This window comes from Anolis carolinensis, unplaced genomic scaffold, assembly GCF_035594765.1.
Source record: "Anolis carolinensis isolate JA03-04 unplaced genomic scaffold, rAnoCar3.1.pri scaffold_8, whole genome shotgun sequence".
NCBI classification, from domain to species: domain Eukaryota; kingdom Metazoa; phylum Chordata; class Lepidosauria; order Squamata; family Dactyloidae; genus Anolis; species Anolis carolinensis.
The window spans coordinates 23,778,296-23,805,737 of NW_026943819.1; the positions used below are offsets into that span (position 1 = coordinate 23,778,296).

Here is a 27,442-nt window from a genome sequence, read left to right on the forward strand (position 1 = left end):
ATCCTTTTTCAAAAATGTCAATTCTCCTCCTTTTATTTCAAACCTGGAAGCAATCAGAACTTCATTTCCAGTCAATCAAAAGAAAACGAGATCTCCCCCTTCCAATGCGCTTGCATCTTCTTCTAACACAGTGGTTCTCAACCTGTGAGTCCCCAAGTGTTTTGGCCTACAATTCCCAGAAATCTCAACCAGTACACCAGTTGTTAAAATTTCTAGGAGTTTTAGTTCAAACAGGTTGAGAACCACTTTTCTAGCATGAAATCACTCCTCCTGAGACTTATAGTTTTGCTTTGCTTGGGGAGTAGGGGGTCTGGGAAAACCCCAGAAAATACAAAAATGGCCTTGGGCTTAAATCAACATGTGAGCCACATTTTGCTCATTGTAAGTAACAACCACTATATTCCAGAAAAAAAACAAGGTAGAAAACTCTAAGATGCAATATTACACTACCAGTTAAGCACCTAGACAAGGTTGCCATATCCTAGCAGAGAAGGAATCTCTTCTGTATCACTTAGTAAACCCATCGATTTGGTCTCTGGCATTGTAGCAGCTGTAATGTCATTTCTACTCAGGAATAAGCTGCCCAACCACCTACTCAAATGGTTCAAGTAACACACAGGGATCTTTATTATAACACTACCCTGACCATTAAGATTTTGCATAAGGTGATGGTTTTCCCCTGATGTTAAATCCAGTCGTGTCTGACTCTGGGGGTTGGTGCTCATCTCCATTTGTAAGCCGAAGAGCCAGCGTTGTCCATAGACCCCTCCAAGGTCATGTGGCCAGCATGACTGCATGGAGCGCCATTACCTTCCCGCCGGAGCGGTACCTATTGATCTACTCACATTTGTATGTTTTCAAACTGCTAGGTTGGCAGAAAAGATTTTGCATACACAGTACATAATTGGTTGGGGAAAATTGCAAAACATTGCAGATGAAGGGAATTTTAGATCCACAGGGATTTGGCACGAATTTGCAGTGGGACACTCAGACAAAACCACACATTTAGAAGGCATGTGGTTTTAGAATTTAACAGGGAGGGAGGGAGTCTGGGTCTTCTCAATCTCATTTTTAGGGAAGAGGGATGAAACACACTTCCATGAACAGTGTATGATACAGGGAAATTGGCAATTAAGTCAACCAAGGAGGTCCAAGAGAAAAGAGAATTAAGCACCTTTTCTTTTTAAAAAAAGAAGTATACTGTTTGGTCCATAAATGTTAACAGAATTAAAGCTACCAATCAGTGACTGGTTGTCAGCCCTTCATAAAAGCACAAGAGTCAAAAACAAACAAGACGAAGAAGTAAAGTGTGTGCCAAGATACCCGCAATGCACCAGGGCTGAGGGTCACTTGCTGGCAGCCCTTGGAGGTACCACGTGGTCCCAGCTGTTCAACCTTACATTTCATGGCAGGTGTTAACAGTGCTTACTTTTGGTCCACTATAAGACTAGGATGCTGGAGAGGATGGGAAAATGGAGCCATAGTTCTTAGGAATGACTGTCTTTGGTCCAATCTGTGGACGGCAATATCTCCCAATTCTGGTCTTGCCTTTCTTTCTCCTCAGACCCCAAAAATACATCACTAGGCTGTGACAAAATTTGGGGTGATGACAGCTTCGAGGTAGTTGTTTATTCCTGCTTTACCACTGAGTGACTGAATCCTCCAAACCCCCACTATTCAGCCTTGTCTTTCTGGCACATGCTCCCTTTCTCTCTCTCTCTTCTTCTTTATGACCACTTAAGATCCTTTTGTTTATTGAAATGTGCTATGTAACAGCCACCGCCCCTCCATTCAGTCAACTGCCTTTCCCTCCCCCCGGAGGCTTTTTAACATCTTTATTTTGTACACTTTCCACCACTGCATCATCAAGAATCAGAATGCTGCCCATGACACCTAAGTCAGAAATGGGTCCAGCCCAGTCAGCATGGCCTCAGGGTGCAGAAGTCCAGCTCCTGGGGTTTCTTCCGGAGGTTGCAACGGTCCCGGGGCAAGAGGCTGCCACCCCGCCCTGTGCATTTCAACATCCGCCTTTTGAACCCCCTGCCACAGGTTTTGGAGCACGATGACCAAGGGGAGACCTCCCAGGTGGGGCATGGGTCTCCGCATATCCGGATATCGATGGGCCGCTGAGTGGCATCACAGGCGGAGGCCAGCTGGCCAAGGGTGTCACGACACATCACCATGCGCTTCTGCAGCCCATTGCCACAGGTGACAGAACAGTCTTCCCAGCTGGTGGTGGCCCATTTGTAAGAGGGCCGTTTGTAATCCGGCCGGCCCGTGTCCAAGCGATTGGAGAAGCTGAGGATGCTGTTGGTGAGGACCGGCGGGCGCTTCCCGTCCTTCCGGTACAAGGACTTGTCTTCCTTGCTTTCCTTGGGCAAGTAGAAGGAATAGCGCACCCGAGGTGGAGTCATCTTCCCAACAGACAACACTTCGATAGTCAAAGGTTCCTGGACAGGCATAAAGGCCTGGAGGCTTTCCACTGCTGTCCCTGTCCCACTGTAACGCAACACGCTGCCTTTCACAATGAGGTCCCTTTCTACAGCTGAGACAATGAAATGCCCATTCAAGAGGTATTTGCCATGTGCATTCTTCACAGCCAGGTAGTTGTCATCGCTGATCAGGCCCTTATAGCCCCGCTGTCTGATGTCAATGCTAGAAGCACCAGCTGGGATGAGCACCACGAAGTTGTAGCCATGCCTTTCAAGGTTAAAAAAACAAACAGCTACTAAGATATGAATTACCGTATACACCCGAGTATAAGCCGACCCGAGTATAAGCCGAGGCACCTAATTTTACCACAAAAAAACCTGGGAAAACATTGACTCAAGTATAAGCCAAGAGTGGTAAATTTCAGAAATAAAAAGAGATACCAATAAAATTACATTAATTGAGGCATCAGTAAGTTAAATGTTTTTGAATATTTACATAAAGCTCAAATTGAAGATAAGACTGTCCAACTCTGATGCAATCATTATTCTCATCTTCTTCAATGTAAATGTGCTTATGTATCCTTTTAATAATAATAGAGTAAAATAATACATGTAATAATAATAATAATAAATACAGGAAAATAATACATGTAATAATAATATCAGAGTGAAATAAAAATGTATTAATAATAATAAAAATAGAGTAAAATAAATGTAATACAGTAGAGTCTCACTTATCCAACACTCGCTTATCCAACATTCTAGATTATCCAATGCATTTTTGCAGTCAATGTTTTCACTGTATCATGATATTTTGGTGCTAAATTTGTAAATACAGTAATTACTACATAGCATTACTGTGTATTGAACTACTTTCTCTGTCAAATTTGTTGTATAACATGATGTTCTGGTGCTTAATTTGTAAAATCATAACCTAATTTGATGTTTAATAGGCTTTTCCTTAATCTCTCCTTATTATCCAACATATTCGCTTATCCAATGTTCTGCCGGCCCATTTAGCTTGGATAAGTGAGACTCTACTGTATTTACATAAAGCTCAAATTGAAGATAAGACCATCCAACTCTGATGCAATCATTATTTGCATCTTCTTCAATGTAAATGTGCTTATGTATCATTTTAATAATAATAGAGTAAAATAATAAATGTAATAATAATAATAATAATTAATACAAGAAAATAATACATATAATAATAGAGTAAAATAATAAATGTAATAATAATATCAGAGTGAAATAAAAATGTATTAATAATAAAAATAGAGTAAAATAAATGTAATAGTAGCAACAATAATAGAAAAAAATAATAAATGTAATAGTAGCAACAATAATAGAGAAAAATAATAAATGTAATAATACCAATAATAATAGAGAAAAATAATAAATGTACCATATATTCTCGAGTATAAGCTGACCCAAATATAAGCCGACCAGGACCGTCACCCAAGGGGGGCATTTTCAGTCTTTAAAAAAAGGCTGAAAAACTAGGCTTATACTTGAGTAGATACAGTAGTTACATGACACATAAGAGGTCTTCTGTGGAGAATATCTAGAAAGTGTAGCTTTCAAACTAGTCAGAGTTGACCATTGGTCCTAGATCCACCATTGACACTTCCCTGAATACTCCCCCCAAAACATTATCTCAAGGCATCATGAGAATTTTTAATGGCACCTCACTTGCTTCCAATGCTGTTCACCAAATGTCTAGTATTTTCATTATAGACTAAATACTGTTATTCAGTAATGTCTTCTAAAAAGTTGAAGCAAAATGCATACTACAATTATTCTCAACCTGTTGCTTTAAAGGAGTGGGTGCTCGTCTTGTTCACTGTTTGTCATGCCTTGGAGTGTAAACCATTATAAATAATTTACCTATCTCCATATGAAGTACTTCCAAGATTTCAGGCAGGGATCTTTCCCTGCTCTACTCGCCCAAGAAAAATAGAAATTGAATCTTATATTGAGTGTCTTCCTCAAAGTGCAATTAGGTGGCTGTAGGGAGGGGGGCATTTATCACTTACATGGGTTTGGTGAACAAGCCAGAGACTTTTTTGCAGCTTTTGTTGTCTCCTCCACACACTCCACATTTGTCAAACTTCTTTTTGGAACCAAGCTTCCCATCACAACCGGCCTTGATACATTTCCCCTGGACACATAGTGAGGTAGAGTCCGGAGAACATGGTGTACCATCCACCACCTGAAAATCACCAAGGCAGGATAGAAGCATTCAATATTACTTTGGTCATACAGGAACATATACCATTCCCATCTTCTCATGCCACGTTGGCTTAGCTCTCTGAGATGTCAAGGGAAGAATGTATGTGACCACTATGTCCACAGGCAGCGAAAGGGATGGAAGCCAACATTTTGAACCAATGTATTTCATAGTTGCATTACATCTACAGTAGAGTCTCACTTATCCAAGCCTCGCTTATCCAAGTTTTATACTCCATGCATCCTGCTTTTAACTGTGGAATTTTACAGTGTTTCTATAGATGCTTGGTTGATATTGTTACTTATGTTTTTTTAAATGACTGATCTTCTATATTGGCATTTTACCAGTAATTGTGCAGTTCCCAGCACATGTTGCACTTGTGCTGCTGCACCTCACAATGTATATTTTGCATGCTCTGTTTTATCCTGCTTGCATCCTACTTTTAACTGTTGGATTTTACAGTGTTTTGTATAGATGTTTGTTTGATGTTGTTTCTGTAAATGCATATGACCATTGATCGGGGCATTAATAAATTGATTGATTGATATTTCACAGTAGCATTACATCTACAATAGAGCCTCACTTATCCAAGCTTCGCTTATCCAAGTTTCTGGATTATCCAAGCCATTTTTGTAGTCAATGTTTTCAATATATCGTGATATTTTGGTGCTAAATTCGTAAATACAGTAATTACAACATAACATTACTGCGTATTGAACTGTTTTTTCTGTCAAATTTGTTGTAAAACATGATGTTTTGGTGCTTAATTTGTAAAATCATAACCTAATTTGATGTTTAATAGGCTTTTCCTTGATCCCTCCTCATTATCCAAGATATTCGCTTATCCAAGCTTCTGCTGGCCTGTTTAGTTTGGATAAGTGAGACTCTACTGTACTTGCAAATGGGACCAATTCACTCGCTTATTACACTTTTAGGAAGGATGTAAAGTCACCCCCCTAGATTTAAAGCAATTTTTATTTTGTGATAATACTAATAATGTTAACTTTTCACTGTTGTTAGTTTTCTGTCTCCATTCTGTGTCAATCTGGAAGACAATGACAGCAACCAGTATCACCACCACCAAGAGATTCCCACTCACCTTTGGTGCCAGGACATAAAAGTATCCTGTTCCATTGGCTCTGCAGATGAGTTTGCATTTGTCCCGAGGGGAAACTCCAGAATATTTGGGGACCCAGGAGACTGTGGCAGTGAGCCGGTTTGTACTGTGGTTGTAACCATTAAAAGCTTCACACTGTTCCTCCCGAAAGCTCTTTCCTGGAACTATGACAAAACAATTCCTTTCAGAAGTCCAGTTTCTTCAAAACATATTCTAGAGTTGTGTCACAAAATAAGAAATACGCCCCCCCCCCCAAAAAAAAATGTATTTCATCACATGGGCACCAGATCCTGTCTGATCTTGGAATCTAAAGACGGTCAATACTTGGATAGAATACCAGGTGCCGTAGGAAGGTAGGAAGTAGCAGAACTACTTCTGAGTATTCCTGGCCTAAGAAAACTGTATGAAATTTTGGATATTTATCCAGGCACCAAATTAGTCCATGAAAAGGGTAAGCCTCATGCATCATTTTCTAGCACACTTGGGTTGGGAGAGGTGTGAACTCAACACAGCTTCTGCTGGCCCTTGGTGATCCCGATGAGTTAGGATTGCATCCTAAGGCAATCCTAGAATTCTAGGTCTAGATTTCCCATCAATCCCAGCCAAGATAGTCAGGGGGGCTTGTGGGAATTATCATTTGCAAACAGCTTTAGGGCCACAGTTGCTCAGCCTGGGTTAAGGCAAAATGACTGGTTGCCTGAACAGAGATAATATTTTCACTCCACCAGCTTCTGGATGGACTGAAATGTTTGACTGGTGCTGACATTCCAATATTTCACTACCATTTGCCCAGGTGATTGATGGATGATTTATGGTTCCAATATCTCCAGGATTTTTCAACTTCTCTCATTTATTTTGAAATAGTATATTCCTGTGTGTTCTGTCTGCTTAGCTTAGAATAAGGTAAAAGTTTCCCCTGACGTTAAGTCCAGTCATGTCTGACTCTGGGGGTTGGTGCTCATCTCCATTTCTAAGCTGAAGAGCCGGCGTTGTCCATAGACACCTCCAAGGTTATGTGGCATGACTACATGGAGCGCTGTTACCTTCCCGCCGAAGCGGTACCTATTGATCTACTCACATTGGCATTTTTTCGAACTGCTAGGTTGGCAGGAGCTGGAGCTAACAGCGGCCGCTCACGCCGCTCCCGGGGTTTGAACCTGGGATCTTTCGGTCTCCAGCTCAGTGCTTTAACACACTTCACCACCGGGGCTCCTTGTAGCGCCGGGCTGTGGCGCAGCTGGCTAGTAACCAGCTGCTATAAATCACTACTGACCGAGAGGTCATGAATTCGAAGCCCGGGTCGGGTTAAGCCTCCGACCATTAATAGCCCCGACTTGCTATTGACCTATGGAGCCCCGAAAGACAGTTGCACCTGTCAAGTAGGGAAAATTTAGGGACGCTTTATGCGGGAGGCTAATTTAACTAATCTACAACACCATAAAAACTGCTCACGAGGAAAAGAAGAGGAAGAACAGCCACCAATGGATGGTGAAGCAACAGCTCCCCCTGTGGCCGGAATCGTGAAGCTGGAAAAATGTTAAAAATGCCTCTGAGTCTGTCTAATGTATGTTGTTTGTCTGTTGGGATTGAATGGTTACCATATATGTGTTCATTGTAATCCGCCCTGAGTCCCCTTCGGGGTGAGAAGGGCGGAATATAAATACTGTAAATAAATAAATAGAATACAGATGCTCAAAAATACAACATGGATTTCCTATGATTTTTTGAACTATCCTATCTCCCTTCAAAGAGGGCCTTACCTGAATCAGAACAGGGGTCCAGCCCACAAGAGCGGTATTTAACTCTAATCCCTTCACAGTACTTCCCTTCATTGGTGGGAGATGGATCGTTGCATTCACGCTTGGCCAACTGGACTCCTCCGCCGCAGGTCCGAGAGCACTGGCCATAAGGTGCCCATTTCCCCCAATTGCCATCCACCTAAAAAGAGTAGATTTGGTTAAGGGGGCATGAAACCTACACCCATTATCCCCAGTGCTTCATCTGAACCATCCCATCTCAATTTCTTCATCACTTCCTAGCCTTAATCTCCAAAACCAGGGACTTGCATGTGCCACATCCTGAAAACTGCATATCCAAATTGCAAATTATGCATAACCCCAATTCCGTAGCTGAAACAAACGGGGTCTTTCCCCACATTTTATAAACTTCTTTGCATGACTTGGAGCTACATTGTGCAGCAACCTAGACCTCTGCAAACAGAACCTCATCTGTCCCCCAACAACATCCACAGCACAGAATAGTCAGGTACTCACCCGGTACTTACTGATGTTATGTCTCTCCACACAGATGCCCTTCAAACAGAACTTTCCTTCTCCACAACTGGTGCCATCAGCCCAAGGAAAGTGGCGTGTCTGACACATGATGTGGCCGCGGGCCTTCCCTGTGCACCACAGCTTGGTGCAATACTGCATGTAAGGGCAGGGTTTGGAGCCAGTACCAAAGGCCAGCTCACATTGTTGGTTGAGGTTGTAGTTGGTGCCGGGGAGTTCTTCAGGCAATGGGATAGGCTTGGTGGGTTGGTCCAAGAGGCAGTCACCTAGAAAAGGCAGGAAAGAACTCAGCAAAAAAATAGAAAGCATCATGGACGTGGAACATTTTTTTCAGGCTGAGATTCAGAATCTGATGTTCCAATCACAAATGAAGCTAGATGAGATAACTGAGATAATCAAAAGCTTTGCTTTCAGATGAACTTCAAACAGAACTCATTTGAAAGGTAGTATATAAAAGCCAACCAAAAGCTAACTACAGTAGAGTCTCACTTATCCAACACTCACTTATCCAACGTTCTGGATTATGCAACGCATTTTTGTAGTCAATGTTTTCAATGCATTGTGATATTTTGGTGCTAAATTCGTCAATACAGTAATTACTACATAGCATTAATGTGTAATGAACTGCTTTTTCTGTCAAATTTGTTGTATAACATGATGGTTTGGAGCTTAATTTGTAAAATCATAACCTATTTTGATGTTTAATAGGCTTTTTCTTAATCTCTCCTTATTATCCAACATATTCACTTATCCAACATTCTGCTGGCCCGTTTATGTTGGATAAGTGAGACTCTACTGTATTTGAAATGAAAATATTTCAAACAATTAAGTTGGAATCCAGCTAAACTTATGTCACACATTTTCAACTTCTTTTTCTTCTTCTTCTATTTACTTATTTATACCCCACTTTATCTCTCCCGAAGGAGACTCAAAGCAGCTTAGCTTAACATAAAAGCATTAGTATACAATTTAAAATATACAAGTATGCAAACATTAAAACAAAATGAAATACAGTAGAGTCTCACTTATCCAACATAAACGGGCCGGCAGAATGTTGGACAAGCGAATATGTTGGATAATAAGGAGGGGTTAAGGAAAAGCCTATTAAACATCAAATTAGGTTATGATTTTACAAATAAAGCACCAAAACATCATGTTATGCAACAAATTTGACAGAAAAAGTAGTTCAATACGCAGTAATACTATGTAGTAATTACTGTATTTACGAATTTAGCACCAAAATATCACAATGTCTTGAAAACATTGACTACAAAAATGTGTTGGATAATCCAGAACGTTGGATAAGCGAGTGTTGGATAAGTGAGACTCTACTGTATTTGAAATGAAAATATTTCAAGCAATTAAGTTGGAATCCAGCCAAACTGATGTCACACATTTTCAACTTCTTTTTCTTCTTCTTCTATTTATTTATTTATACCCCACTTTATCTCTCCCGAAGGAGACTCAAAGCGGCTTAACATAAAAGCATTAACATACAATTTAAAATATACAAGTAAGCAAACATTAAAACAAAATGAAATACAGTAGAGTCTCACTTATCCAAGATAAACGGGCCGGCAGAATGTTGGATAAGCGAATATGTTGGATAATAAGGAGAGATTAAGGAAAAGCCTATTAAACTTCAAATTAGGTTATGATTTTACAAATGAAGCACCAAAACATCATGTTAGACAACAAATTTGGCAGAAAAAGTAGTTCAATACGCAGTAATGCTATGTAGTAATTACTTTATTTATGAATTTAGCACCAAAATATCATGATATATTGAAAACATTGACTACAAAAATGTGTTGGATAATCCAGAACATTGGATAAGCGAGTTTTGGATAAGTGAGACTCTACTGTACAAACAGTATTAACAATGTCACAGTTTAAATCCATTAAAACATACTCAGAGTTAAAACCACATGCTATTCAGAGCAGCATTTAGACTTTGCATTTCTAATCATCTAAAGCCCTCTTGGTGTAAAATATTACCTATTTATTTGCTAGTTTTGTGCATGTTGATAGTAAAAAAAAATATGCCAGGAGATATTGTCCCTATAGATCTCCCTTGTCCTTGATCTCCTTTCACATATCTACATCCAATCCCCTGCTCACCATGTCCACTGTCCAAGAAGTCAGTGATGATGGCCGCACTGCAAGCTGACCATGGGTTGGTGCGGTCAATCTGGATCAGGGTGGGAGACATCATGTGGTTGGTTTTCAGCCGGCCAAAGATCTCCTCGCAGACCTTCACATTGTCATGGGGCATGTTGAATACGTGCCCTAGAAAGACAAAGAGTGTTCAATTAAAAATCACAGAGGAAGCAGGCAGACAGCTTTGTGTCAATGAAATTATCAATGGCCAAAGGTCTTCACTGATAATTTCTCATGGAGGCTTGGAGGGAAAGCTGGAAGGGGTGAATAAAAATGTTTTGCTGGTCTGGTGGTATGCATCTTGAATTTGGAACAGCTTGGAAAACATCTCTCTTGAGGAATTACAACCACTAGAACCCTCTAATCTAGTGGGCATGCTGTCTTAGGGATTCTGGGAGTTGTGATCCAAAAAGATAACTTTGCAAGCACTGGAATTTGGGTAAGAACTTAGGTTTTATATAGTTGACAGCAGGCACTAAAGCAGGGATCCCCAAACTTTTTAAGCAGAGGGCCGGTCCACAATCCTTCAGACTGTGGAGGGGCCGAATTATCATTTGGAAAAGAAAAAAAAACGAACAAATTCCTATACATACTGCATATGTCTTATTTGTAGTGCAACAACAACAATAACAACGAAAGAATACAATATTTAAAAATGAAAACAATTTTAACCAGCATAAACCTATCAGGATTTCAATGGAAAGTGTGGGCCTGCTACTGGCCAATGAGATAGTCAAGTTAATTAGGATTGTTGTTGTTGTTGTGTGCCTTCAAGTCATGTCAGACTTTGGCCGAACCTAAGTCTAAAATTAATTATTTATTTATTGCATTTATTTACTACATTTATATCCCGTCCTTTTCACCCCGAAGGGGACTCAGAGCAGCTATATGTACATACAATATATTATATTATTAGCATAACACAATATTAGCATTATATATTACTATATTGAACTATACCACTATACTATTATATAATATGCAAGATATAACATACTAGCTGTGCCCTGCCACGCGTTGCTGTGGCCCATTGGAATTGCACTGAATAGCTCCGGTTTTTGGGGTTTTTTAGGCCCTGTGGAGGCTCGTGATGTGATATTTTGTGGTTTCAACCTCGAGGTGTGGATGATGGATTGTGTTGTGAAATTTCGAGGTTGGGGGGTATTTAGTTTTGTTGTTTTGCCCGGTGCCAGGATTCCATCACTCTTTTATATATACAGATAATTAATATTATTGTATGGTATTACTGTCAGTATTATATTGTATAACATAAGATCATTATCAATATTATATGTATATACAATATATTATATTATTAAAACTGATATAAAAATATTATATTATAAAACTGAGGGCGGGGGCCAAGTAAATGACCTTGGAGGGCCACATCCGGCCCCCGGGCCTTAGTTTGGGGACTCCTGCACTAAAGAGATGTCTTTTCATCTCTTTTTCTATGTCTTTTTTATTTCCTTTTGTTTTGCCATTACAGCTCTTTTAACATAGGATATATGATGCACATGTTTCAAAGGCACCAATTGGCAAGACATATGGAAGGGATGTCAGTAACCTGGCAGGCCACAAAATACATCTGTTGGAATGTGTTTGATCTGGTGGGTCATAAACTGGACAGGCCTACCTGCCTTTCTTCACAACTATACCCTTCCTTTTAACAACCCATAAAAGACACTTTTAGTTCTTATGAGGCTGATTGGTCCTGGAAATGCCTGCAGCGCATTTGTTGCTCCTTCCGAGTCTCCTTCCTGGCTGCGCTGCTTGCTGGATTCTCAAGGAGATTGCCCCCAAAGGCAGGAAAAGTTACAACAGATGCACGCAGCCCTTGCCAGCAAAAGTCAGCAAGCCAGCAATTTGCTGGCCAAGATTCACACCATCTGCTTTGTGTGTGGACACTCGCCCTTCCAAAAGACATGGGAAGGAAACTCGAGAAACTGGGGGAGAAGTGGAAATGGGGGAGGAGCAGAGAGAAATGATGTCCTTATTCATACAGCCGTGGTCCTCTTGCCCATGTTCCCAATATTTGGGCTTCTTCTGAACATCTGAAAGCAGATGTCTGATACGCTGGGAACAGCTGAACAGTCCCCTGTTAGAAATTAGACCTAAAATAAATTTTACTCAGTTCAAAGTTGGCCAAAGCATTTGGATTAAACCCAACAACAGAGCTGACATGTTGAGATGTGAATACTCCTGCAGGCACCTGTCCTACTGCATGTCATTCTTAAACATAGAAGAACTATTGAGTTGGGAGGACCATAAGGGTCATCTGGTCCAACCCCTTACCTTCCAGGAAGAAATACAGTAGAGTCTCACTTATCCAAGCCTCGCTTATCCAAGTTTCTGGATTATCCAAGCCATTTTTGTAGTCAAATGTTTTCAAATATATCGTGATATTTTGGTGCTAAATTCATAAATACAGTAATTACAACATAACATTATTGCATATTGAACTACTTTTTCTGTCAAATTTGTTGTATAACATGATGTTTTGGTGCTTAATTTGTAAAATCATAACCTAATTTGATGTTTAATAGGTTTTTCCTTAATCCCTCCTTATTATCCAAGATATTCGCTTATCCAAGCTTCTGCCGGCCCGTTTAGCTTGGATAAGTGAGACTCTACTGTAGTTAAAATTTTCTTGAGATATTGCCATCTATTAAAAGATCTCAAATGAGAGAGCTCACAATACCCGCCAAAACTATTAAACAGCTATTTCACCAGGAAGTCCTATATAATGTTTAGAAGTTCAGCTGGATCAGACTAAAGACCTTTCGGATACCATATCCTGTTTCTAATAATGCTCAAGTGAATGCCATGTAGACAACAACTTACATAAACACTGTTGTTCTCTAGCAACAACGTTTTTATTAGCATTCTGTCTCTGAAGCTCAAGAGAGCATATAGTCTTCCTGACATCTAGCAATCACTGAGCCAATTTTTCCACCATGACTTAATCTAAATCCACTTTCAAAGATATCCAGGGCTCTAGCTATTCCCATATTCCACCAAATAATAATGTGAATTTATTTATCTCCTAAATATGCTGCTGAAATCACTTGGTGGCTTCCATATCAGGGTGCAATGAACCTATTCTAGGTTTTATTTCAAACTTTAGAGGAGCTATCCACAATACTGAGACTATTTGGAGAACCAGTTCAGCACCTCGGATAGTTCCTTGAAAGTTATGGGGGAAATTGAAGTGGATTGATCATGCTATAAACATGGAAGTCACTGAGCACCACTGGTTCTATTATTCTGAGAAAGAGAAGATGAAAACATGTTGTTATCCCTTTCCTTTAATACAACTTCGACAATTTCTCTCTTTAGTACCATGTTTGGATTTTATTTCTTTTGGTTTTCTTACCCTACACTCCAAAACTACCAACCATCACACCTTCTGCTGTATTATTCTTTATGGGCAAACAGGTGCTATTAGAACAAGCCTTCATTTTCTGCCTATTAGACTACATATAAATGTTTTTGAAAGCGTTAACACTGCCAAATGTACCATTCATGCCACCACAGACATCAAATCATTGTTTTGACTGGCTTCATTTGCACATGAAAAAGTGCATGTTATTTGAGGCCCTGCCGCAGCCAAGCAAAGTGATCCCATTGCAAAGCTTTAATTTCATATACACTTTATGTACAAAGCTTGAAAATAATTTCATATAATATTTTTAATAGTGTTGTGCATTAACCAAAATTTGTCACCATTTGAATGATTTTGGGATATTTCAGATTTTGGAATTCCAGATAAGAGATGCTCAGCTTCCAATACACAAGTGACTCGCAAGTGACAAAAACAAAAATGGGCTCGGGCTGTGGCGCAGGCTGGAGAGCAGCTGCAATGAATCACTGCAAAGAATCACTCTGACCAGGAGGTCATGAGTTCGAGGCCCGCTCGGAGCCTATGTTTGTCTTGTCTTTGTTCTATGTTAAAAGGAATTGAATGTTTGCCTTATATATGTAATGTGATCCGCCCTGAGTCCCCTTCGGGGTGAGAAGGGCGGAATATAAATGCTGTAAATAAATAAATAAAATAAAAAATGGTGAGACAGTAAAAATCCAATGCTGAACTGATCCCATTTTGGTCAGTGGGACAGCTTCCGAATCAAGTTTGGGAATGGAGGATTTCTTCTGATGCTAATCAGAAACCCTGAGTCTTTTCCTGTTTTCCAAATAAAAAGTCAGGCAATTTGGCTTTAAATCCTGTTGACAATCTGGCACTAGGTTTTTTCCGGATCTAGGTGTGTATCGAATGCATCCTGGCCGTGACATGTTATTTTAGGATTTCTGGAGTCTGGGAAACGAAGCTATAGCAGAGCCAGGAGAGAGCTTTCTCCAGCTTGGGCTTGTTTGACTTCCTAACAGCTGTTTTCCAGCAGTTCCAGTCAAACCTCCCTGCAGCACTGGGACTAAAATGCTGGCTTTACGTGGTCTTCCTGTCTCTTTCACTCAGAGAAAGAGAGCTTACCAAAGTTAATTATGGGCTACAACATCTATAAGCTTCAAGTACAGATCTTGGCCCTGCTGGTGGAAAGTATGGGAGATGTGATTCTAAAAAGTAACTTCCCAACGCTATGTATGCACCCAGAGGGGAGTTTCCCCAGACGACTCTTCTTGATGCATTTGTTATTGTTTAAACTTCCTGAATGAACCATTCTATTTTAATGAATCTAAATGAACTATTCTATTTTAAACAACATGCTTGTCTCCCTCCTAATTATGGATCAAGAGGATTTATTTTGTGTGGGGTTTTTTTTAGCAAAGAAAGGAAGAGGGAAGAAAAGGAATCAATTGTCACCAGCTTCACTATCCTAAGGAAATCTGCTGCCCAGGTAGTCACCGCAGACATGGTGCCTGTCTTTTTGCTGTGGCTTTGAGTTAAGTGGCTACTTCCTTAGCCACAGAATGATGTAGAGATGTTCGGCCAACATTTGAAAGGGAGCATGCAAAATTGGGCAAAGGCAACGTACAGGCCATGATTGGTTGGCCGCTACAACAGAGTTGGATTATTTATTTATCGTGTTAGAAGCATACTGAAGGTACAAGTTGTAATGTATTTGTAAACACAAAGAAAGTTTTTAAAACTTGGCATTATAAACATTATAAACATTGGCATTACAAGCATTATAAACATTGAAATCTGTGGTTCTGTGCCTGGAAGAAAGAATGGTGTTGGACCTGTGGATGTTGAGAGTTTGGATCTCCAAACTATTGCTCCATCTCTCTATGTGTTTCACCCAACCCTGTTGTGACCTGCAACATGCAACAGTTGGATGAAACACATAAAGAAATGGAGCAATATTTTGGAGATCGAAACTCTCAACATCCACAGATCCAACACCATTCTTTCTCTCTGGCATAGACAGATCTCAGTGAATACACAGAGAGGTTGTATCTGCCTCTTTACTTCAAGAAAGGCACAGATCATTGGTAAAATGCTTGTTTACATGCAACAGGTCCCAGGTTCCATCTCAGTTTGGATGACATGTTTTTCTGAATCATGTACTAATGATCGGAAATAACCCCTCCTCCTGCCTAAAATCCAGAAAAGCTCTGACCAGAGTTGACAATACTGGACTAGATGGACAAACAATCTGGACTGGCTCTAAAGCATTTCCTATGTCTTGTCCTATCCCTCAGGCAGTTAAATTATAATCCAAGCTCGGAGGAGATGTCCTCTTGAACCTAAAGTCCCCATGATCAGGATGTGGAACTGACATTAGAGCTAGAAATAGGGAATGAAGTGCAACTAAAGTTCTGCATTTCTGGCCAATCGCTATGTGTTTATATTTCATTGAGCCAACCAAGAAGCTTTGTACTGACTGCCATTCCCAATGTTTTGCATCCCTATATCACTTGAAATTTAGGGAATTCTATAACCCGAAAACATCCTGTTTGTGGTAGATCTAGGTCAGGCCTGAGCAACCTGTTGTTTGACTGAGTTGTCCTTGTGAAGATTAAATAGTATGGATATTACCAACGTCTGCCCCATTCTCCCTCTTTTCCAAAGTCATTCCTTACCCAGCTCATGGGCCGTGGTAAAAGCGGAGGGAAGGCCATCATCTTCAATGACTGAGCAGCTGCGTTTCGGGTCACACATGGTGCCAACATCTGCCATTCCCAAGGTGTCACAGGTTGTAGCTCCACACAAGTCCTGCCATAAAGAAAGGATTGCATCTTAGTCTCAATGCAAAAAAGGAAGAGAAATGTTACACAAGGGTTGAGTTGTCACAGCTTGGAAATACTGCTTTTTTTATTACAGATTCCCACATCCCCATCCACCATAGTCATTTGCCATGTTAGCTGGAACATTCTGGGACTTATAGTCCCAAAGAGGTGTTGCCGCTGATGATGCTAACTGGTAAACTGGCTGGGATTTCTGGGAGTTGTAGGGCAAAACACCTGGGGACCCACAGGTCGAGAACCACTGGCCTAGAGGATACCCCACAGGTCTTATTGATTCTGTGATGTGTGTATAACAATTTCATTCATATGCAGCTGATTCTGTATGCAAGAATTACAGTTAGTCAAGCCAAGACCTAGATGGAAGGGAAGGAACAGTCAACAGGATAGGTTTTGCTCAAGACAAGAGAACTATGGGCACTAAAAGTTCCACTTAAATGGCCATTGCTTAGTTTTTTTTTTGGAATCTTAGGGTATGCACTTGGTGATGTCTGAGTATTTTTAATATCCCATCCTAAACTACGAATCCAAAGCTATCATAGGATGCAGCCATGGAAGTCAAATGCAATCAAGTTGCTATAACTATGTAATTTGAAAACGCTCCAAGTCTGAACTCTTGCTTGCCCACATTTTAGAAGGCCCTTTCCCATTTCCCACAGTCATGGTGAACCATTCTCAAGGCAAGTTCAACGTGCTGAGCTCTACTGAAAAAGCTCATCTCATGCTGAAAAGGTATCAGAGCTGAGCTGAGAGAGATGTCAAGCAACAGCCAAGAAAAGAAAAAGAGTTTTGCAGGCAGTAAAAGCTGGATGGTCCAACCCAAAAACTGGAGCTAAAAGCCAGGATCACAGAAAAGAGTGGCCTTGCTCAGGCAAAGCCATGCCAATCTGAAGAAGTCCTTGCAGTCCTTTCCATAAAGAGCCAAGAGCCTAACATAGAGGGCAAGGACAACGTGATACCCAGGAACCCTTCACTCCTTAGAGAAATGCTGCAACCTGACTGTCCTGTAGCTCAACACATGAACACTAAGCTGAGGATTTCTGGTGCTACTACTATAATATGACTTAGTCCCGAAAATGGGTGGGCGGGTGACAGCTGAAAACAGATGTGTTTTTACTGAGGTTCAGTGCAAACGGTTATGCTTTAAAGGCCAAAGCATGACTACATTCAGACTAATGCCAAAGGCAATTTCACAAATTATACTGAGGATGGGCAACTTCTAACAGTCCAGGGACCATTTTGCCTTCCTCCAGACTTTGGCAGGTTGCTCTCTCTGCTTCCAACTCCCCAAATCAGCTATGAAATTGATAATAATACTTTCAAAGTAAACCATGAACAGTTACATTTTTAACATATTTTTATATTGTTTTAATTGTTGTAATTGGATTTTCATTGCTATGTTTTAATTATGTGTAGGTATCGAATTGTTGCCAATTGTGTTGCCTGAGTCCCTTCGGGTGAGAAGGGCGGGATATAAATGTTTTTGGAAATAAATAAATGTCCCTCTATGACAAGGATGAGCAACAGCAGAAAGGGCCAATTTTGACCCCTGTTGTACACTCTGAGACACACTGACATAGCCATTACAACAAAAAAAATTAGTGAGTTGGAGGTTGTGGGGACAAAACTGCTGCAGTCCAAATCAATTCTGAGCTGCTTTGGGCCCCAAACTGACTCTTCTTTAGTTTGCAGGAACCCAATGACCTCAGAAGCGCTGTATCTTCTCCACTTGTTGCCTATCTGCCTGCAAATCCCTGCCTGTTGTATTCACACTTGACATATACACTCAGAACATCCTAGCTTTGCTGTACATCTGATAACGTAATCTGTGGGGTCAACTTGAATGGCAAACCTGTTATTCTAGGATCCGCTAGATGTAACTGTGAAATAACTCAAGTACACAGAGCTCTCCTGGACACAGATGCCTTTGGTTGAATTGGCAGAGAAAAAAGATCTCCCACAGCAGAAACACAGAGGAGGAAGGATGATCGGCTCTGTGGTGTGGACACAGGAGACGGGGCTGGAAAAGCATTTAAAGAACTGGGCAGAGGACAGAAAATTCACGGTGCCAGAAAGAAGTAAGAGAAATGGCTTTGCTTTCAACATTAGGAAGCCCTTCCGTCACCCCAATGGAAGATTCTCCAGCTCTTTGATAATGTATGACTGATAGAACTCCCAGTCTTTCTTGTCAGCCATGCTTCAAGCATTCAGTGGTGGGATGTTAGCTCAGTATATGTGAGGTGCTCAATAGATTAGCTGAGGCAATTCAAGAGAATTCAAATAGAATTCTTAAGGTTAGCTGGCTTTCCTACAGTTACTGGACTCTCGTCACATAGCAATGAATGTTTAAGGCAATGACCGGCACAGCTGGAAAAGACAGGAATGGCTGATCCCAATGCCAGAAACATCACAGGGGCTTTCTGCCACATCCTCATCTTAAGCGATAAGCCCTCTTGCTCTTGCTCAGGAGCCAGGTCTGACATCATGGCCTCCAGATGTTGCCTGCAGAGGCCAGTCCACAAGCCTGAGTGAGGGCAGTGCCTTTATTTGTGCACTCCAAATTGCTTCCATATCCTCTCATTGAAAGAGCAACAGGAACAGCTCCAAGACATATCCTTGGAGAGCTGAAAAAACGTTTAAAACAGGAACACATGCTGTCATGTTTCACGATTCCTCAGTATGGTCTGATGCAGAGGGTGCAGCAGTTGGGTTTAGAAGGCAAAATGGAGCATTGCTGTTTTGCCCAAAACTGGCCTCCAAAATCTTCTGGGTCCTTTCTCAACTTTAAGCAGGGAGTTGACCCTTAAGTAGCAAGACAAGGCATATTTAAATGGTGATAACCTAGGAGTGGGGAGCTAGTTCATCTCCCCACCTTGAACACTGGTACACCCTACTGATGTTTTCCAGACTATTTATTTATTTATTTATTTATTTACATCATTTATATTCCGCCCTTCTCACCCCGAAGGGGACTCAGGGCGGATCACATTACACATATTAGGCAAACATTCAATGCCTTTTTAACACAGGTCAAAGACAAACAAACATAGCTCCGAGCGGGCCTCGAACTTATGACCTCCTGGTCAGTGACTCATTGCTCTCCCGTCTGCGCCACAGCCCCGGGCTATGAGACTATGACATCTCTATTCAATTTTTGACACAGGAAAACAGCTGGTTCCAAAAGCAGACTGGTTATGGCTCATGTCCCATAAAAGCAGAAGTGTTTCAAAATGCTAGAGTTTGAAAAAGTTACTTTTACAAACCATAGCTCCCAACTCAGGCATGTACTATGTAGTACTCAGAAGTACACTGTACTTAAAGCCAAGCTATTTGGGCACATGAACCAGAAAAAGGTCCATACAAATCTCCCCATCCCTGCCAGTAAAAATACAAATAATCTGCTGTCCTGGAACCATCCTCTGATTGCCGTCCTTGGATGTGATTCTCTCTATCAGAGACAAATGTGGTTTCCTTCTTTCCTGTGAGGTGGATCTCCTCTGAACTGCACCCACACAAGAAGGTCAAGGAAGAGGAGGTGAGAGAAGAAGACAAATGGTTGACAAATTTTAAACACAGGAACATTAATCTTTTCAGGAAGGCTTGAGCAACATATTTCACCTTTATCATCTTTTGGGATCTCACCAAATGCTGGAGGAATCCAAGATGAAGATGCTCATGGTATGAACAGCTGGGACCTATCCAACTTGGCCATAAATATCATGGAACAGGGCAGAAGTTAGAACGGCCCAATCCATAATAGCAATAAATCAAAGGGGTCAGGAGCCACCGTGTCTGGTCATCAGTTGCTCTTATGTTGTGTGGTCAGCAGAGCTAGGAACCAACTAATTAAAAGTAACAAGTTATTTGACATTAGTTATTTTTAATATCAAAAAATAACTAAGATTGGGATCCTCTTTGTGATGTAGACTTCTGCAACCAAGGACCACACACGTCAGTACTTTTACAGCTGTTGTGCAAGAAGGTAACCAGTACCTCCTTGTGCAATGTTTTTTTTTCCTCTCAAGCTCTGCAATGCCAGATGAAAACTAAATTGAACTCCCCTCCCTCAACCAAAACATCATTTCTTAGCCACTGGGGATTCCAGGGAAAGATTCCTCTGTTCCTGTTGTCATCTGGCTACTGGTCGCTCTCCCAGGCCCCCAGTCTAAGATAAGGGATTGGGTTCACCACCTTGGACTGTTACTTTAAAGTCTAGCTAGATGAAAACCTGAAGCAGGACCACTATTCCACTAACATGGAAGCCACGAGCTGTCCCTTTATAGGGTCTTTGTACATAAAAAGCTTCTGCCTCAGTAGTAAACCATAGCCCAGTTTACTACAGAAACTGCAGCCCCAGTGTCTCCATGTTCACTTTCTTTTTTTTCTTTCTGGATGCTAATCTCAAACATCCAGCAATCTGGACAGGGAAACCGGACAGCTTCCATTGTCTTTCTGCAAACTGCATCACTGCAGGCTCCACTTGCTCCTTTGTGGCGGATGCTAGATAATCTGGCACAATCTTTTTTAAAAAGGAAGCGGAAAGAAAACTTTGTAGTGAGCCAAAAAGAAATTTCTCCCATTAGGCAAATACTGGTTCTTAAGAGGAAGCCTATATTATCAGATGGTGTGGGTTTAAGAAGCAGCTACTTAGTTTGTAGGCCAGCATCCAGAACAAGTGAAATTAAGTGTGATAGGTTTTGCAAAGGTCTCTGGACAGGATGTAGCAGCACTTTTTTTACACACATATAACAAAATCACAGATAATTCAGGTGGCAGCCAGGTAACAAACAACCCAGAGTATGAATGTGTTGTCGAAGGCTTTCATGGCCGGGATCACAGGGTTGTTGTATGTCTTTCGGGCAACCTCTGAGGATGCCTGCCATAGATGTGGGCGAAACGTCAGGAGAGAATACTTCTGGAACATGGCCACACAGCCCGAAAGACATACAACAACCCAGAGTATCCATTACTGAAGGATTGAATACTAGGGTTTGCAATTCAGTGAAACGCTATTGTTCATTGGCTGAGAATTCTCAGCAACTTTTTATCAAAGTGTGTATATTTTATGTGACCTTATTAGTTTTATAATCTGTTTTATTGTTAATTGATTTGTTTTATTGTTGTGTTTTTACATTGCCTGTTTAGCCTGGGCTTGGCCCCATGTGAGCCGCCCCGAGTCCCTTCGGGGAGATGGGGCGGGGTATAAAAATAAAATAATAATAATAATTATTATTATTATTATTATTATTATTATTATTATTATTATTTTATGACACAGCAAACAAGATAGATATGCTGGATTTCATATCACAAAATCACAAGTTGAACACTTCCCAAGTGTCTAGGACTGTGTGATGTTGTTGTTGTTGTTGTTGTTGTTGTTATTTTTCCCTAAACTGTATAACCTAGGATTCCACAAGATATGGATGAAGGAAAGTGGAATTATAATGTTATAATCATGGAGTGTGAAATGCTCTCCATGATGCTGAGCAACGATTGGTTTGAAAGATGAAGCAAAACTTTGCATTGCAGAGACCATGTGTAGAAGTCCTGAACACAGAACTAGACTACATTTTCCCCTAACTGTCCCAGCCTTAGTTTTTACTGCAGAATTCCCTTCTTTGTGGTCATTTAATGTCCCTATAATCAGAAGCAGGACAATGGCATTATCTCTCAAGACCTCTAGATATCTTGGCAGATGATGCCATTGCTCTTTATCTGGCAATAGGGACACAGCCAGATCTTTCGCCAATGCTTTGTGCTCTCAAGCAGTCACTAAATGGCTGTGGACGATATGCCCTGTCAGTTAAAATGAAAGATTTGTCATTGTAGAAGTTCAGTAAATTATTTCAACCCTGCAACCACAACTAGAGGGACTTAGTATGGCATTCAGTTGAACTTATGCCATCATTATGTCACTTACTGGATGCCTGGCACAGGAAAAGTTTGGAATGGAGAAATAGTAGTTTGGGAAAATACAGCGCATCCTCTCACTTTTTACAGGTCCTTTCCTTCTAGGCGCCAGCTTTCCAGACTGTTTTTCTCATTTTAAAAAAGGCTAGCAGCACACTGTTACAGCAACAATTTCATTAAACCAATTCATTTATCAGTTGGGTTATGAATTTTCTAACAAGAAGGGTCAACTTACGTAAATTTATGTTTTAAATTATTTGATTGACTTGAAGTTAGAATTTCGGCATTAACTAAATTCCAGAAATAACTTAATTAAATTGTTACATGAGAGACCTTGCCGAAGTGCCAAGAATTATTACATTTCCCAGCTGGTTCTTTTCCCAAAGCCTAACTCTCCTGGATTTTTTGCAAAATTGCTTCTTGCTTTCTTTTAGTCCCTCAAGATCGAGGAACTACACTCTTTAGGTCACAACATTAAAACCACTGACTGAAGAGGAGTTCCAGTGGGATGATGTGTGTTCGAAACTTTTCAGATCAGCCCTGTCAGTAAATGATCCTCCTCCATACCACCCCATTTTAAGGATGGATGTGAAATATGTTTTTAAAAGAATCATGTAGCTTTTCCCTTTTCTATCAAACACAAAACAAGGATGGAGAAGTAGTAAGAGGAGAAAATATGTTTCCATTTCATTCTGGTAAAGTTTTCAGTGCAGACACTTAACTTAAAATACAAATAGCAATGTAACATATGGATAATTTAGATGTTAATTAGATTAAATTGCTTATTTTAACAATTAATCACTATAATTAACCCCTTTCTGCAAACATTTATTTATTTATTTATTTACTTACTTACAGTATTTATATTCTGTCCTTCTCACCCCGAAGGGGACTCAGGGCAGATCACATTACACATACAGTAGTCTCACTTATCCAAGCCTCGCTTATCCAAGTTTCTGGATTATCCAAGCCATTTTTGTAGTCAATGTTTTCAATATATCGTGATATTTTGGTGCTAAATTAGTAAATACAGTAATTACTACATAGCATTACTGCATATTGAGCTACTTTTTCTGTCAAATTTGTTGTATAACATAATGTTTTGGTGCTTAATTTGTAAAATCATAACCTAATTTGATGCTTAATAGGCTTTTCCTTAATCCCTCCTTATTATCCAAGATATTCGCTTATCCAAGCTTCTTCCGGCCCATTTAGCTTGGATAAGTGAGACTCTACTGTATAAGGCAAACATTCAATGCCTTAACATAGAACAAAGACAGACAATCGCAGGCTCCGAGCTGGCCTCGAACTCATGACCTCTTGGTCAGAGTGATTTGTTGCAGCTTGCTGTAGCTGGCTGCTCCCCAGCCTGCACCACAGCCCGGGCACCCAAACATTTGTATCTTTGCCGACCTGCAAAATTGTTTGACCCCTATGCAAGGAATTAGCCAGAATGTCATGCTGTCTGCTTGTTTGTTAGAACATTGCAATGGCGCTCTTGGACAAATCTAGGACCTCCCATTGAAAGCAAACTAAGCTTTAGAGTTTGGTGAACCATATGAATTGAAGGGGAGCCAAGAAGCTGGGAAGAGAAAGTCCCATCCTGACAACTCCTGACACAGGGTACTAGTTGCAAAGGCCTGAATGCCTGCTGGTTTATGCATGCCTTCAAGTTGACTTATGGTATGTATATTGTATTTCATAGGATTGTCTTAGGCAAGGATTATTCAGAAGTGACTGCCAGTTTCTTCCTGTGAAATATAACCTACAGCACTGTTTTTTGTTGTTGTTTATTCTTCTCCAAGCTTTCCTGTCTTCTCATTATGTGGCCAAAGTCCTTCATCTTTGACTCTAATATCCTTCCCTCCAGTGAGCAGTCGGGCATTATTTCCTGGAGTATGGACTGGTTGGATCTTCTTGTAGTTCAGGCACACTCAGAATTTTTCCCCAACACCACAGTGCAAAAGCATTTCTCTTCCTTTGCTCAGCACTATTGGTGATCTCTAATCCAAGTATTACCCAGTGCTGACCCTGCTTAGCTTCCAAGATCAGTCAGGATCTGGTACCTTTGGGGTATTGAGGCCTTATCTCTTCTGAAGATAAGACATAAATCACTCAGTGAGTGCCAGTGAAGGGGAAAGCCTTGGCAGACATTCCGAAGGAACGGTTTTCCCAGTGCTGCTTTCCATCAACCACAGAAGGAATTTATCTCTTTCTCTCTCTTGTCTCGCAGTGTCAAGTGAGTTATGAGAGGCAGCTAAATTCATTCATCACCAAGATCATCCTTTCTGCTTCTCAAGAGATAGAATGAGAAAGCTACTGAATTCCTCAATCTGTCTCCATGTTTCTTTCCTGAAACAGGCGCAGAAGAGGCCAGAGGTAGTTCACTCCATGGATAGTTCTATTAGCTTTCCAGTTTGCAAAGATCCAAATCTAATCCTGCAACTCTGTGAAAATGTTAGCCTCAAACATCTTGATGCCAAACAAATGACCTCAGGAAGACCTCGCAGAAAAGAACGTAAATTGCAGTTTCAAAGAGCATCATCCATAAAGAGTATGAAAAAGTCTGGACATAATATATGGAGCACCTGCATGAGGCTTTAAGGATATTGTACCCATGATTGCCATGGCTACCTTTTTCTTACTCCATTGAGGTTTCAATGTATATATTTGATTAATGTATACATTGAAACCTCATTCATTGAGATTACAGCTTGTGTAGTCTTCCCAGTCAATGTAAGAGTCTACAGTTCCAGTCTAAACAAAAATGGTCGACCCTACTCAACCCTATTTTTTTCATGTCAGGAGCGACTTGAGAAACTGCAAGTTGCTTCTGGTGTGAGAGAATTGGTCGTCTGCCACGTTGTTGCCCAGGGGATATCCAGATATTTGATGTTTTACCATCCTTGTGAGAGGCTTCTCACATGTCCTCACATGGGGAGCTGGAGCTGACAGAGAGAGCTCACCCACTCTCCCCAGATTCGAACTGCCGACCTGTCAGTCAGCAGTCTTGCTGGCACAAGGGTTTAACCCATTGCACCACCGGGGGCTCCACTTGACCCTTTGAACCTGGGGTTTGCCTAATCAAAGACTGTTTTAGAATGAAAAATCTATTTGAGCAGAAGTCATGAAGAAAATGGTAAGCCCAACCTGGAGCTGGATGTCTCAACTGTCATGATTGTGAGATCCTCAAAGACAACTGACTAGCCACAGCTGGAAATACAATATGGCTTTAGATAGACCCTCTGTCTTGTTCATCAAATGAGTTTTTCCTCTCATAGCAAAATCTATGTGGTTTTATCTCCATTCTCTCTCCAAATGAGAAGATGATGGAGAAGGCAGAGGAAGAAGAAGAGGGAGAGATGAAGGGGGAGAAGGAAGATGAAGGAGAAGATGATGATGATTTTGCAGACATATCCTTCCACATCTGTTCTGAATTAGAAATATAGTAGCCTAGAATGTGGATAAGCAACATCATTGACAGATCATAACTCCCATCATCCTTTCCTATTAGTTGCATTGAGTAGAGCCCATAGGATTTGTACTCCAATAATATCTGAATGGCTACAAATTGGCCTTGAGTTAAGACGAAGGCACCTGCTGAAGACATGGTGCTAGCTGGTGCTTGCTCTTTGTCCATACCTGCCAAGTCTGGATGAAAGCACAAAGCATTACAGGCAATTAGTTCCACAGACACAAAGCATTATAGGTATTTGGTTCCAGAGACTCGTCTAGATGCAGAGAGTGTGATCCAAAAGTAGAACATCAGTTAATCCGAAAAGGGAAAATGTTGCTCTGTAGAGACTGGCCATTTGTTTTGCCTTACTCATTCCTTCGTTTTTCTTTCTTTTTTAATTCCTGTTTCCTCACTAGCTGAAAAGAGCCTTTGGCTTCCCGCCCAACACCTGCACTGACACACTGACACACATTTTCTGGTGGATCTCGCCTGCTGAATCCAAACAGGGATTAACAAGAAGCTTTTAACCCTTGCTCTTCTTGTGCTTAGGCTCAAGTGGACATCGGGGCATAACTGATAAAGACCATAACATCCAGACTAACCCTCCCCACAGCTAAGTAGGCAGACACTCTCCACGTGTTTTAGACTTCACTTCCATAAGCCACAACCTAGCATGAGACATGGTCAAGGATTATGGGCAAATACATCTCAGAAGGGCAGCAATCATACAACGCCAATGCCCATAAAATAACACAGTGGAAAGCAAGAACAAGAAACATGTCTCCCAAAGCACTCTGGTGCTTCGATTTCCAAAGCCTCTGTATGCAGCCAACCACCTCTTAATGTTAACATGTCATTTTTTTATGTCTTCAAGTTGTTGTTTTTTCCTTCCAGCTATAAGATTTTATGATTCCAGTATGGCGCCATTTACTGTTTAGAGAACTGGCCTTGGAAAGAATCTCAAAATGCCAAATTAAGAATGAGCATTCACACTTCATCTCTAGTATGTTGACTGCAACCCCAAACTGCCTATCAATTAACTTTTTCGTTTCTTTTTTCATCCGTAATGAAAGGAACGTTTTGGGTTTGCATAATAGCCTTTGGCAGCCTGAAGAATTCCATGGTATCATGAGACCACAGATGGATGAGTTCAAGAGAGGCAGATGTCTTGCTTGATCCAGTGCCCTCACATCGGGGTTTGAGGAATGAACATTGCAGTAATGCAGAAAATATGCACACGGGGTATTGTTCGAAAGTAGGAACAAGGCCTTAAATGCTGGAGACCAAACCCATCCCAAATGTAAGTCTGAAGGCATCCAAAAGCTTCTACCATGAATTATGAGAATCCATCAGGTTGAAGGAGTCAGCACACTTTCTTTCTTTCACTTGTAATTTTAGAATCCTTCTCATGGAAGCAATACATTAAATGCAAAAGAAGACCCTGCTGTCTCTTTTGCTGGTATCTTCACAAGAGACACAAAGAGCAGTTGTCATGTTTTTAAAAACCCATTGCCAGCAATAGGACTGAGGTTGCATAACTAAAAACAAGAGAGGACTCTTGTTCCTTGCTCTGGAAGTGCTCCTTGTTGCAGCTTCCCAGGTTGAACTGAAACTCAGCCCTACATCCAGTCTTCT

At 40.8% G+C, this 27,442-nt stretch overlaps 1 protein-coding gene across 1 annotated transcript in view; it reads right to left on the bottom strand.

Moving 5' to 3' along the window:
• Window positions 1-332: 332 nt before the first annotated feature.
• The window catches only part of adamts15 (ADAM metallopeptidase with thrombospondin type 1 motif 15), a 36,304-nt gene continuing 9,194 nt past the window's right edge, over window positions 333-27,442 (bottom strand). The window contains exons 2-8 of the mRNA XM_062960891.1: window positions 16,276-16,408; window positions 10,195-10,362; window positions 8,056-8,339; window positions 7,543-7,720; window positions 5,765-5,946; window positions 4,472-4,647; window positions 333-2,700 (exon numbers count right to left, since the gene is read on the bottom strand). Of these exons, the coding sequence (XP_062816961.1) occupies window positions 1,920-2,700; window positions 4,472-4,647; window positions 5,765-5,946; window positions 7,543-7,720; window positions 8,056-8,339; window positions 10,195-10,362; window positions 16,276-16,408 (1,902 nt within the window). The 3' untranslated portion in view covers window positions 333-1,919. The remainder of the gene's footprint in view (window positions 2,701-4,471; window positions 4,648-5,764; window positions 5,947-7,542; window positions 7,721-8,055; window positions 8,340-10,194; window positions 10,363-16,275; window positions 16,409-27,442) is intronic.